At 43.3% G+C, this 14333-nt stretch overlaps 1 protein-coding gene across 1 annotated transcript in view; it reads right to left on the reverse strand.

The window, feature by feature from the left end:
• Window positions 1-213: 213 nt before the first annotated feature.
• ARL6IP4 (ARF like GTPase 6 interacting protein 4) overlaps window positions 214-14333 on the reverse strand; it is a 92136-nt gene continuing 78016 nt past the window's right edge. The window contains exons 5-6 of the mRNA XM_085633238.1: window positions 2637-2706; window positions 214-2486 (exon numbers count right to left, since the gene is read on the reverse strand). Of these exons, the coding sequence (XP_085489364.1) occupies window positions 2430-2486; window positions 2637-2706 (127 nt within the window). The 3' untranslated portion in view covers window positions 214-2429. The remainder of the gene's footprint in view (window positions 2487-2636; window positions 2707-14333) is intronic.

Raw genomic sequence — 14333 nt, forward strand, 5'->3', positions numbered from 1 at the left:
GGAGAACGTCAGCCAACAGATAATGCCATGAATGGCGCACTATGTGGACCTTATACTGAAGTGGCAGTAACAATATTGCCAGTTCCGATTTTGCACAGTATTTGAAAATCCATTGTGTACCTTCTTTCCCTACACAGCCTCTCAAGCTCCAATGCCGTATCACTGACCACATACCACTTAGATATAAATGTCCCAAGTCAGCATGAATTATCATTTAAATATCACTTTAAATTTATTCCAAAACACAATAATTTTGCAAACATTTTGTACCAATTCATGAATGCCAGCCTTTTGTTTTAGGTAAATAAACTCAATCCTCCCACACAAAAGCGTGTATATTTTTTAAACAATGTTCTGTCACCGTCACCCAATTTCCAGCTCGTTTTTAGAAAATCCACAGATGCAGACCACAACAGACCAGTCTTTCAATTTAGGCAAATGCCCACATGTGCTACGGCCCAAACCTACAGATTCTGACTTACATCCGCATGCGCTGAAAGCACCTGGGATGTACATGATAAGCTAGCGATACTCTCTAAATGTAAGAGGGCCACGCTTTATGCTACAATACTCATTAGAAGCCATGGATACCAGCCACAATATCTGGGTTGGCTTAGATAATAGCAGGGATGCTGGACATATGTCTTGGGTAGCCACCTTAGTTGAGAGACAAGTATAGCACATCTTATCCTCTTCATTCTCTTACCATTCATTTTTCTAGTGATTTAGTTCTTCTTTCTGGAGTCTCAGTCTTTCTTTTCGCTTCTTCTTCTTTCTTCACACTCTGTTTCTTGTCCTTTCTATCTTCTCTGCCTTACTATATTGTGTCACTTAATTTGCCTTTTTCATTACCTTTATTTTCAACTTCTTCTCTCCTGCTTCGTTCATCTTTTCCATTGCTGCTCACTTCTTGCCTTTCTTCATTTCTGTTGTCTTGGCTTCCTTCCTTTTTTCTTATTTCTCCCTGTTTGTTTCTTCTCAGTCACTTCGATTTCCCCGTATAGTCCATTCCTAATTCTCGCTACCTCTTTCGTTCTCGCCACATCTTCTCCTTTGTTTTCTTTTTTTTCTCCTTTTTATCTTTCCCTTTTTTCTTTCTCCCTTTTATTTATCCTTCTTCTTCTTTTCTTGCATCCATCCAATCGATTTCTTCATCCTTCCCTCTTCCTCCCTATCTTCCTTTGTCCATCGGTCCATCCTCTAATATTTTCTTAATTTCTTTCCCATCTTCTTTTCTAGTTTGTCTTTTCTTTCTACTCCCCTTCCCTTTCTTTCGTCTCCTTTTTATTCCCTCTTGTTACTTTCCTTTCTTCCTTTCATTCTCCAAGTCCTTTCTTCCTCTTGTCCTGCTTTCGCCCTTTCATTTTTCCTTCCTTCCTTGCTCCTTTCCTTTTTTCGCCATTATTCCTTTCCTTACTTATCTATTTTTCACCCTCTTACGTTTTCTTTATTTTCTTTCTTACACCCTCTCTCTTGATGCGTCATCCATTTTCCCCTCCCATTTTCATCATGTCTCTATTCCTCTGTCAGTCATCTTGCCTCCTTTGACACTGCAGTCCTCCGCCCCTCAGCGCTATCATACTGTTATTGAGCTACTCAATCAAAGTGGGGAACACAAAAGAAGAACATTCTGATGCTTTAGCTTGGACAGGCCTATAAACAAGCCCAGTGACATACCCACTAACCCATACATCCTGCCTCCCCAGACAAACTGATGGAATGGACACCAGAGAAGGCAGCAAACACAGTAGACCCATGCCTTCTGCTTCCCTAATACATGGCCTGACTGACCGAGCAGAGCCTCACAGTGAAGTGGTGATAGAAAGGTGCATACACATTATAGGAAATAGTAACATGTGGTACAGCTGTCAATACCTAGATGTTCGACACAATGAATAGATATAGGAGAAAGACTGCTGCGGTTGCGCCTCAGTGCCTGTATATCTTTTTAGACATTAATTGCACTTGTAATGGTGCTGTACAACGCTCAACAGCTATATAGATGGCTCTATGAAGACATCTTTGATTTTAGATTCAGGACATGGCATGGTTTTTACAGCCACCCGAACTAAAAAAATAAAAATAAATAAATAAAAAGAGTGGACCAGAAGAGTACATTCTGGTTTGTCAACCTCTGTTTCCGGCTCACTAGCACTGCTAAGTTTATTTTTTAGGGTGGATTATTCCCTCCCTTTGATTTTGCTCTTGCCTCACTATGGTGAGAAGTGGCTTCCCCCATATGGCCACAGGAAATGTTTTCGACTGAGGAGGTTCTCAATCGCTTGAACAATGGCTTGACTGTGAAGTGCGCTCCCAGGTATTACAACAGGAAACGGTCTGTGGGGACTGGATGAATACAGTACAAACACAACACATTCTTGATGTGAGATACTTGTGGCCAGTGGGTGGATGGGGTTCTTCTCAGAAGGCTACTGGAGCATTCCGGTCCTCATCTGAAAGGCTAGTCCATCTCCCTTGGTGGCTTGCTTCAAAGAGGAAAAAAACGCAAGTCAGAGCCTAGAATACCAAGCGGTGCGGCGCAGTTTTCTACACAACCGTATACAAGCTCACGCGCACACACTTAATAGTCGCCACACTTAAACGCGAGATCTTTGAAGATAAATGCTGTACAGTACCTTGTTTATCTCTTTGTGCCTTTCTTGACTCACAATTTCTTCTAGAACCTCACCATCACCTTTGATAAGCCTACAGCAGAAACAAGAAATGACAGACCAGAAAACACGGTCAACCTTTGGGTGCTAAATTTCAGAAAAAACATGAAGAATCATGACCCTTTTTCAAATGAAAGAAGTGTACAGCTATTGTTTTACCAAGTGCATATTTGAGGGATACACTGATTTTCTATTTCTCAAATTTGAGGGATACACTGATTTTCTTTTTTTCACAGTGGTGTGGTATTTGTATGAGCGGCTTCTTGGACCTCCTCTTTCGATAAATGTATCAGTCACGTATCATCTTACGGAGACTGTAATAGGAGCCTGTTACCATGGTAATGCTAGCCCTGCCTCTACTTTCCATGCAATGAAAAAGGTCTTCAGGATGACAAGTCCCATTTTCATAAGGACTGCAGAGGCATGTCTTTATTTGTATAGGGGCCCCCTGAATAATAGGTGCAGCAGCATGTGTGCCATCTTAGACTGGGGGTTTGGTGAGACACCGAGGAACACCGGCTAATGTGATACACTACTGCACCCTCAATGATTGATGGACAGACGCAAGTACATAGATAGCTGTTATTGCTGAGACACACATGAATCCTTCTCTAGAGAGCAGAGATGTAAATAAAATGGTATCCAGGGAGATGGTGTGTTTGAAAGAGAAAGTTTTAAGTGAGAAAGCAAAGCATGAATTCACTGATCGTTCTAATAGACCACTTTATTGGTAACTGAACATTTTAGGGAAAAAACTGATTTCTCCCACCATACTGAACTGAAAGCTGCCATTCCCATGTTTCTTCACATGAGTACATTCATGTCGCTGGCAAATGTATATAATTTCATTTCAACTCAAACACCTACAATCCAAAAGATCGAAACCATAATCAATGTATTTTGGGAAGTGATAGAGGGAGGTTATTTTACCCTCCTTTTCAATTTTTTTATGGCAGTTGTCTTTGTTAAACAGATTTCCACTGTTCTGCTTCCTTGTTTCATTTCACCTTTTCCTTAATGGCGTTTCCCAATGGCTTTCCCTGCTCTTCTCTCTTGTTTAAAGTTGTAAATGTTACTTTTTTTCCTTTCTGATACTTTTCTGTACAAGTGCTTCCCAAACCTTTTAAGAACCACAACTCAATTTTTAGAACAAACTTTCATGACCCATCTAGCTTTAATGAACATAAGGAGGGCAAGTTTTTTTTTATGTAACTAAAGCATCGTGTGGTAGTGCAGTGTAATTTTCAGATGGCACATTTTCCGTTGAAATGGCCACTAAATTTGCACAGACTAACAGTTTTTCTGATGAAACTGTATTACACCCAAATGATAATACATGAAAATCGCGGTTAATTAAAATGTATAATTTGTGCATTACCAAGTAAAGTGTCTTAATTTGTTTTGATCCTATTAAAAAGATCTTTGTTTCCATCACACTTTAGAATTACAGAGACAATGTGCTTCATTTTTGTTTTCCTAGTTGCCAAACGTGTACAGTTCATTTACAGGTATTTACATTTTGTTGTGTGTTGCAAAATAAATTACATCCTATTGCCATACCTTTCACACTCCCTTTACCCTAGCAAGATTGTCACATAATTAACTTTAGTTTTCTTTCTCTGACTGCAAAGTGAGAGGAGTTTGTAAACTCCAATCCCCATGTTGAAAAATAAGCAGTAATTTGTCAGAAGGCAGCCTGACATTTGATTTCTGTCTTTGAAGCTCAGCAAATGTGACAAAACAAAGAATTTAAAGGCATCTGTGCAGACTGCTTGGACTTTTGGGACCTAGCACACCATCGTCCAGGCCACTATACTAAGTTGCAAATACAAATTATCCTGAGCACTACACGAAGTGTACTATACAATTAGAGTCCAATCAATTTTCTTTCATCTCCGTAGTTTTATTCTTGGAAACTTCTCAAACTGGTCATTATACTTCCATAAATTGCAATCTTCTCCAGGTAGCAACAAGAGCAAACACGTGTTTCGTCAGATGCGATACGTCCGCATCTCTGACTTCATCAGGGCTTACTAGATATCTCTTTGTTTCCAGATATATGTACTGTTAAAGAATAATTCCTGTGCAACCATTTACATTCTAAAATCTTCCATCCAGAGTGTGCAGATGGTCATAAGATCGTCAATCCAGAGCAGTGGAGAGTACTCCTTACTCGGTATCTCAGCGTCTTGTATACTAAGTTGCTTACTGCAATTCGCTCTTCCTCAGCGCTCCTGACTTCCTTCTCCTCTGGCTCCAAGTGATTCAAAATTCTGTGACGTGACTGGCTTCGCAACTTCCAGTACTTATCTTTTTCTTCTGTCTTAACAAAGTTATACTGGTTACCTATCACAAAGTGTATGGCTCCTCACTGTCCCCAGGTTGAGCCGCTCCCGGGTGGTAGGTCGAGACTTTTTGGTGATGAAGGCAAAGATCTGGTACTCTCTGCTTCTACAACCAATTGACCTGCTTTTTCCTTTTCGTAAGGCCTTAAAAACCTTGCGCTACTCTACCTAACGCTGACCGGCCTTTCGCTATTCCTCCTGCTCAGAAACCCGCTTTCAATCCTTCAGTGTCACAATACCATTTTGGTAACCGCTGAGCTTTACAAATATCACTTACATTACATTAACTACATTTCAAGTAACAAGACCTGAGGCCAGGCGTATTCTCAGCATTATTTTATAAAGCCAACAAAGAAATCTTAGTACAACCATTATCCACTTTAGAACTATTTTTTATATTCTAACTCCATTACTAATTCATTGGTAGAATCCATAATCACTTGATATTAAAATCTGATAACGCTCCCACCAAATGTAGTTCATACTGAGTGATAGTCCTGCTAACTTTTGATGATAACATATTCACTTCTATACTAGTTGCTCAACTCCACACAATCTGGTCTTCCCTTATCTCTCCCTACCAATCAGTCTTTGTAACAAATCGCCAAACGAGAGATACTACATGTTTGGCTGCGGAGCTTATCGAACTTGCAGAGTGTAAAAACATTTGAATTATCTTTCCTCGCAAGATGCATGAAAGGTGTACGATACGAGTTGTAGGACATATCTCTCTAAAGTCTTAGACAAAACTGGGTTTGCCCCAAACATGATGTCCTATATTGAAGAAAATTTCAAATCGTCTTTGGGCACAATAAAAGTGGATGGAAAACTTTCTAAACAGATCCGTCTAACCAGAAGAATGAGGCACGGGTGCCTTCTTTTTTCCGCCCTTGCGATGGAGCCATGTATACAAATTATCATCTCCAAACCGCCTTTGTGGCAGCGTGAGGCTTCACGGTAAACTATTTAAAGTGACAAGGCTTGGGGGTAGTGGACCCCACTGACAGTAGTAAAATACTATTAGTGAAAATGGTTTGCCTGCGAGCCCTATGAAATATTGAGGGCTCAATCTTAACTCAACGATAAAAAAATGTATCCCGATGCAACACCATACTTCCACTAGCTATCCTATATGAAAATCTATATACATGGGGTAGGCTTGAGAATTTGTGGCTTATCAAAATAGCTAGCATACAGATGAACTTCCTTCTGTGCCTCCAACATGTGGTACAAACTCCACTCCTCAGATTTTCCAAAGCCGCAATACAACTGATACAAAATAGGATATTGAGTGTTGCGTAGGCAGGTGGCTGTAGTCGGGGTCTCTGTGGGTACTCATTATATAAACACCCGTTTGAGGGTGGACTGGGTTATGAGGGTTAGGAAGAGGGGGGCCATGACTTACTCTTCTCCCATGACACCAATAATTCACAATTGCCTTCTACCCACATTCCCCTGGAATCATAGAGCCAGGATTTAAGAATTAGCGATCCAGTGATCCACCCTGAACAGAAGAATTATCCTCTGAGGAAGATTTTTTAGCAGCTAGGTGTGCATTGAAACGCTCAGTCTTTGCAGAACAGAAGGACATCACCACACTCAGCCAATGCCCTGGCGTGGTAAGCCAATTATTAGAGAGAGAGAGCTGTTAGAGACAATTCGCCGCTAGAAACAATTTTCACGCAAGAGTATTTGATTGATTTGAGCCATTGCAGGGACGAGGGATCGTATATACACATGTGGTAGTAATGCATTCATATGTGGAACTACTGGACGGAAGGGCTGCCCCAGACCGAGTCGATCACTTGAGCAAGCTCCCAAAGGAAAACGTGGTCATCCATTTAGAGGATTCAGGAGACGATAGCATTTACCAGCTCTCTATACTAATAGGTAAACTGTTAAACACTTACTGATAGCTGCCCGCTCACCTGTAGCCCACATGTGGAAGTCACAGACCCCTCCCTAGACCTCGCCGGTGGACCAAGGTATTGCGGGCAGGTGCTATGGAACAGCTTTTGACTCTTGGAAACAGCAGAGTGAATAGAGCTGGGTAAATCTCCCCACCCCTCCCCCCCTAAAAACATTCATTTAAAGAGATGCTGTACTTCCCTAAAGCCAACCTTATAAGAAAAAGCACATCTGGTGGGACTGACCTCACCACAGAGGAGAGGGACAATGATAACACCCACTACCCACTTTCTGCGCCCAATGGGGGTTGTGAATGCTTATATTCAGCAGTACAAAAAGCTCCATGAGCTACCGGTCTCTGGGCACAACCTGTGTCCTACTTAAGATGAAACCTATGGCAAATGCACCCTCTGTACTAAAGACCTATAACGTTGCTAAAAAATTAAAATGGTAAAAAGTGAACTGCTCTTGAGAGAAGTGATGAAGCTATTTCCATCATGCTGGTTGAGATGCAATCGTGGAATCAACAATATAAAGGTCAGAAATTACACATTCAGGGCGAAATGCTTAATTTGTGCCGGTGTTTTCCGGTGTTCGGCACCAGAGCCTAATTCTCAACACTGGCACTCGTTTACGACAGTCTACCACATGGTGGCGCTGTCAGGTTATTTTGAAACATAAGCGTACCGTTTATCATTTCAATACAAGTGCACGCAGGACAACCTTATGTGACCGGATATGGTTCAAATGTGCAGGCATGTGATGGCATTTGTCCGTTCTGGCAGGGTGGGTGGTAAAATCTTCAGTGGCTTCCTGTAAAATAACCTGTCATTTATTTTTCTACAAATTAAATACTGTCGCCGATGCAGGATATCGGAATCGTGCAGTTCCAGACTTGCAGGACCTTTTTAGGGGGGTTGGGGGGGAGCGGCATCGCCTGAAGAGACCGACACTGCGTGGGAACTCGAGTCTTCGAGGCCCGGAAGGAAGGAAGCCGAAGACAGGCGCAGTTTAATGATGTCTCCATTACCTGCCTTGGGGAGGCTGACCTTGTAGGAACGGCTTCTATTTTCAGCGCCGCCTGTCACACTTCGTTTCCCTCAGATGGACGTTTTCTACAGCCGAGATGCCGAGAGTGAAACTGGGTCACGTTTGTTCTTTGGGACAGCAAGCCCTGGCGACGCGGCTTCTCTTAGGCAAAGAAACGATCAGGCAGGTTATTCAAACTACTGAAGTGAGCAGCCCATGTCCCCCAACTCTCTCTTGTCTGCAGGAAATGTATCAAGCAGTTAGAGTGCGGCACGTGCCCCGTTCTTTCTACCTGCACCCCTAACTTCCACCCGCCCACGCGCTCTCCTACCCTACATTAATGTATGTTCAGGGCTTTAAGTTGGATGAAAAATCTGGGGGGTCCCTCCAAGAGGCATGGCCAATGTAATTAAGGGCGTGGCTTAAAACACGTAAAATAAAAATCTGTGCTTAGCATAATGTGCCGCCCGACTTGTATTTTGCTGATTCTGTCATTGCGTCCAGTGATATTATATAAGTAACATCATACCTACAACAAGTCATGGCTATTGGCTTTGTCAGTGGTTGTTAGTTGCATAAGATAAATAAGCAGCAACTGTGGCTTGTAAATAATATTGAAAACGCTTCCACTTAGAGTCCTGGTGACAACACGACAATGTTGCTGCTCATGAGTTTCAAAAAGAGAAGGGAAATCCAGAGAGAAAATGACTCTTCAAAGGATTTCCCTTTCCCTACAACGCTCACCCAGCTTGACGTCATGCCGTAACTTCTCCACTAGTGAGAAGTGAGCACGCTCACAGCTCACATCGATGTGCCACTGTCACTGCAGTCTGGAAAAAACACGGACCGTCTGTGCCAGAGCACAAAACAGAGCCCGATAAAGACCCGTTTCGAGGCACCCTTTAAAAAACTGCCGGTGCTCAGCACCGGTGAGACCCGGCCCACTTAAAGCCCTGTGTATGTTAGTCGTCGAGACTTCTGCTCGACTTCCTCACCCACACCACCAAAACATAACGTGTATTTGTAAAGCGCACGTTCACCGAAAAGGATATCTTGGCGCTGAATAACAGATGTTTATTATCACCCAACTCAATGGGCCTCATTTTATCGACCTCCATAAGGATGAAAGGCTGAGTAGACCCGCCGGGATTTGAAGCTGTGACCATGAGGTCAAACACAGGCCGCTATGGTGAACGCATTAGTCCGCTAAGCCACCAGACCCAGGGACCACCGCCCCCTCACACCCTAGGTGTGCTTCTAACCGCCACTGTGTCGCACTACTTTTCTGCCGCTCTTCCACCCTCTCTAGCGCCCATATAAACAGATACAGAAAACAACATGGAAACATTTAAGAAAGCTTCTACCTGCTACGAACCCGTGCTGACGCAATGAGACTAGTGGTGCTATAATCTTTCCTAATCTTCTAGCGAGTAATTTAGAGAAGATCTTGCTGTCTGAATTAATTAGTGTAATTGGGCGGTATGAAGCTGGCTCACACTCATCTTTCCCTTTCTTTTTAAAGACTATTATAGTTGTCTTGGACCATGAGTCCGGTACTGTGCCGCTGAATGCTTGCTGGAACAGAGATAATAGCGGGTCCCGCAATTCAGCCTGGAAGGAGACGTAAAATCCAGGGGAATCATATCTGGCCCCATTGCTTTTCCCCTAGGTAAAGATATCATTGCCTGGATAATTTCCTCCCAAGTTATAAGAGTAGACAAAATATCCTTCTGGACCAGACCCAAACCTACAGTGGGGATTTCCCCTAAATAACCCCATGGATCAGATGTTTTTTCGCTCTCGTAAAGCTTTTGATAAAAGTGTTTGAATACCTCCCGGATCCCAGGCTCCGATTTTTGTAGAGACCCATCTATATCGTTTATTTTGTCGATTTTACTTTGTGACTGTTTTTGCCTTATTCTATTGGCCAACACCTTCCCCACCTGTTCCCCATATTCAAAACATTCCCTTCGGAAAGTCTGATATTTAGCAGCTGTTTCATCAGCATATTGTTGACAGATTAGAGATCTCTGTTTAGCCATATTATTCTGTACTACAGAGACATCCAACCGATCTTTAATCTTCTGAGCTAGCTCTCGCTCCAATGAGCTTAGTTCTAACATACCTTGTTCGAGTTTTTGTCTCATAATGTTGCGTTTCCGTAATACATATCTTAGGGTTTCCCCCCTTACACCGGCCTTGAAAGTGTCCCAGACAACTGTGTCTGGGGCTGAGCCATTATTAGCTGAAAAAAAGCTTGGAAGCCAAAGTTTAATATGATCCCGGTATTCCTCATCTACTAATAACTTCCTATCAAAAGTCCAATTAGGTCTTGCACGTGATGCAGCAGAGATCTCAAATTTTAGCACAAGGGGGTTGTGATCTGAAATTAATCTCGGCAATATCGTGATAGTGGCATTCGCCAGGATGGAAGATGAAGCCAATATATAATCAAGGCGAAACAATTTATTGTGGGGAGCAGAGTAAAAAGTGCTGCCCTGTTGGGGTTTTTTAAGTCGATTCCAAGCATCATACAGGCCCTGTTTCCTTGCTAGATTGCATAAAGATCTAAAGACTCTTGGTTTCCATCCCATATATATTGCACCTAGATTTATATTAGCTGACTCATCTATGTGTATATTAAAATCCCCACAGAGTATAATAGGATGGGGCCACAGAGCTAATTCCAAATTAAGAGAATCATACAGTTCAGGTTCGTCCACATTGGATCCATAAATAGTACATATAGTTATAACCTCCGCATTACCAAATAGTGCCTCAACAATCACCCACCTACCATTTTTATCCTTTTTATATTTCTTACAGGAAAAAAACCCCGATTTGCAAAAAATCGCTACACCTCTCGTATTTGTGGACTGCTTTGAACAAGCAATCAGCTCCATCCCCATTCTTTTAAGCCATGCCCTGTTGGCCCAAGCGATATGCGTCTCCTGAAGACAAACAATGTCCCAGGAAAAACCTCTGGCTAACTGTGCAAAAGCCAGCCTCTTTTTGAGATCGTTCAGACCGCATATATTTAGGGTACATAACAGTCGTTTTTTCATTAAATGTCTTGAGAGTTTGACTCCGAGTTAATCGTTCCTACCACAAACATGGACCCAGCCACATCCCAAATAAACATCATTTTGAAACTGAAATCTTGTCTCAAACAGTGTAACGATAACAAAAACAACAATGCTGATTTTTCTTTACACCCCCCGTCACCACCCACCAACAGCCCCCCAACCCCCACCCGCACCCCATGCCAGGGCCCCCCTCCCAACCCCCCCTTACCCTTCCCATGAAGCATAGGGACACTAGTCCCAATAGATGGTGAGTCGATCTGCCACCCCATCCCCCCCCACGAACTCTATACCATATCACGAATATAACCAATCCGTGCCTAACCTATCCTGGCTGGTCAAGGATTAGTCAATATAAAAAAAAAAAACCTTGTATATTATAGACAGCCAAATTCAATTTTCAGAGAGAAGAAAAAGTTAAAAAGGCAAAAAAAGAATAGAACCCAATTAGTCCCGTAGAATGCATGGATCCCAAAAGTTCAAGATCCAAAAAAAAAAAACCTGATCATCTATAGCTTATACATAAATTCTTTGGCAGTAGATTCTTCGGTAAACACTGATGACTGTCCCTTAACAATAACTTTAAGCTTTGCCGAATTTTGTAAGAAAGCCTGTGCTCCTTTTTCCTGGAATTTCGGGATCAGCTGTCGGAATCTCCACCTAAGATCCACCGTTGATTGGCAAAAGTCCGGCCTCACAAAGAATTCACAGCCCATGGCATGGGCTTTTTTATTAGGGCGAGCCAAATCAAAAAGAGCTTCTCGAGCAAGAAAATGATTTAAAGAGATTAGGATTGCTCTGGGGAAAGGGCTTTCTTGAGCCATCGGTTTCCTCTTAAAGAATGGGAATCGGTGAGCCCTCTGCACCTCTACTTTCCAGTCCCAGCTGGTAACTTCGGGAAAAGCCTCCGAAAGGAGTTCCACAACAAATTTCCGGGGGTCTGCCCCTTCCTTTCCCTCCGGTACCCCAAGAATTCTGAGGTTGTTGCGCCTTAGCCTATTTTCCATATCAGTCATTTTCCATAGATAATCATCTTTATGAGCGTTCAATGCCGTGATTTCTCTTCTCTGAGACACCACTTCATCCTCCAACGTAGAAATCCGAGTTTCGGCTTCCCCAATTCTTATAGCAGAGTCGGCACATGATTTGGCAACCCTGCGTAAAGAGTTCTGCAGCTTTTTTAACGCACTCTGTGTGCGGAGGCTTTCTGCTTGCGCCTCTGCCCTTTGCGCCATGATGACATCATAGATAGTATTGAGCGTGATTTCTTGATGCTCCCGTTCAAAGGAATCCAAAGTGCTGGTTGTTTGTTGTGCCATAGGAGGCTGGATATTAATTTGGGGATTTGGCGAGTCTTGATATGCACAACTTGAGGAGTCATCAGACCCATGTGGGCTTCCGATAACAGAAAATTGCCCTTGAGCACCATCCATTGATATTTGCCCTAACTCGGCCGCCAACTCCACGTCATCCTCTCCCCCTGAACAGCCCTCACCGAGCCACTCTTTCACCAGACTTTCAGTAGAGGAGCGATCAGACAAAGAAAAAAAATCGTCTCCAACTGACACTTTATCCTGAGCCTCTATGCTGTAACCCTCAGAGTGGGCACCTAGTACAGATACAGATACATGACCCCCCAATTGTCCATGAACTTCATTTTTCAAACCATTGGGCATATTCGTACCTGCAAGAGTCAGAGGTGAGTCTCTGGGAGCACCTTTGCATTGCTCGGCTCTCGGTGTCACCGATGTTATCGGCGCTTGCGGAGGGACTACAGCTCCCATAATGCCGTTTCCCGGTAATCCAACACGAGAAACCGTGTTCTGGCAGTGACGCTCTCCCCCCGGTATCGTATCTTCCATGGCGAGTTGCGGGGTCAAAGGCTGCGGGGTGGCAGCATTTATCTCGGATAATTCTATGTTCTTAACAAGTACCTTGTCGCCCCGAGCTTTGAGGAAGAGAGAGAGAACCTTAAGCTTAACATCCTCAGCGGGGGAACCATGCTCTTCCCTGGTCACTACACGGGCCGTAGCCTCCTCCTGCAACGCTGCCGATGTTTTCCGGGCAGAGGAAGCTCCAGTAGCAGGACGCGTTTTCGCAGGCGGGAGAGATGATTTAGAGCTAGGAGCTCGGTGCGGGCCTTTGGGAGGCATAGTATCAAGCGGTCGAGACTTCGATTCAAAAAGAAAAGATGTAGACTTCTCAGCCAGGCGGGGGCAAAGGCGATATATAAACGGAGCTTTGTATAGACGCTGCAATGACCACCAAAGCATCACGGAGTAGAGTCGAATGTCAGGCACTCATTCCAAGGAAGGAGAGTCCGGGAGGGAGAGCAGACCGCTCACACAGCCAACTGCTTAGCCGCCATCTTGCTTCAGCAGCCGCCATCTTGCTTCGAATAATATCTCTCCTGGCCTGGGCCCAGGTTTCTGAAGTTCCAATAGGGGTGGCCCTGTTGGATGCCGAGAAGGCATTCGACAGGGTCTCATGGGAATTTTTATGGGCAGTTCTCTATTGGAAAGGCTTTCCGTCTTCCTTTATTAAAGCTATACAAGCTATGTACATCTGTCCAGCTGCCACAATCCGTATCTTAGGGAACTATTCAGGGGAGTTTAAGATATATAGGGGTACTCGGCAGGGGTGCCCCTGCTCCCCTCTTCTATTTGCTCTCTACATTGAGCCCCTGCTGATTAAAATTGAACATGATTTAGAGATCACTCCAGTTCAGCCTGCGAGTGAACCCATTAAAGTTTTAGCCTACGCAGACGACGTGGCTGTCGTTACACTGGATGTAGGTAACGCGATGAGACGTATTAAAATTCTGACGTCAGAATTCGGTGCCGTGTCTGGCTATAAATTGAATTTACACAAAACACAAGTTCTCTTCACTGGTTCTGATGTCCTACCAGGTGTTAACACAGTTACAGAGGCTATTTACCTGGGGGTTAAAATTGCTGTGAATGTACAGTCTATTGTTAATCTAAACTTTGATCCAATCTTAACCACATCAAATAAAATGTTAGAGAATCTAGATTATCTGCATCTATCTTTATATGGCAGATGTAATGTTATCAAGATGGTGGTTTTTCCGAAATTTCTTTATTTATTCCGTACGATCCCACTTCTTGTTCCTAATTAAATTTTTACGAAGATTGAAAGAATGTGTTCCCGCTTTATTTGGGGGTACAAGAGAACAAGGAGAGCCTTTAAAAAACTAAGTTTACCAAGGGCGAGGGGTGGACTGAATATCCCTCAATTCCAGTATTATTATTGGGCGGCCATGCTTCAACATATGG

The sequence above is a fragment of the Triturus cristatus genome, chromosome 11 (assembly GCF_964204655.1).
Source record: "Triturus cristatus chromosome 11, aTriCri1.1, whole genome shotgun sequence".
In the NCBI taxonomy this organism is placed as follows: domain Eukaryota; kingdom Metazoa; phylum Chordata; class Amphibia; order Caudata; family Salamandridae; genus Triturus; species Triturus cristatus.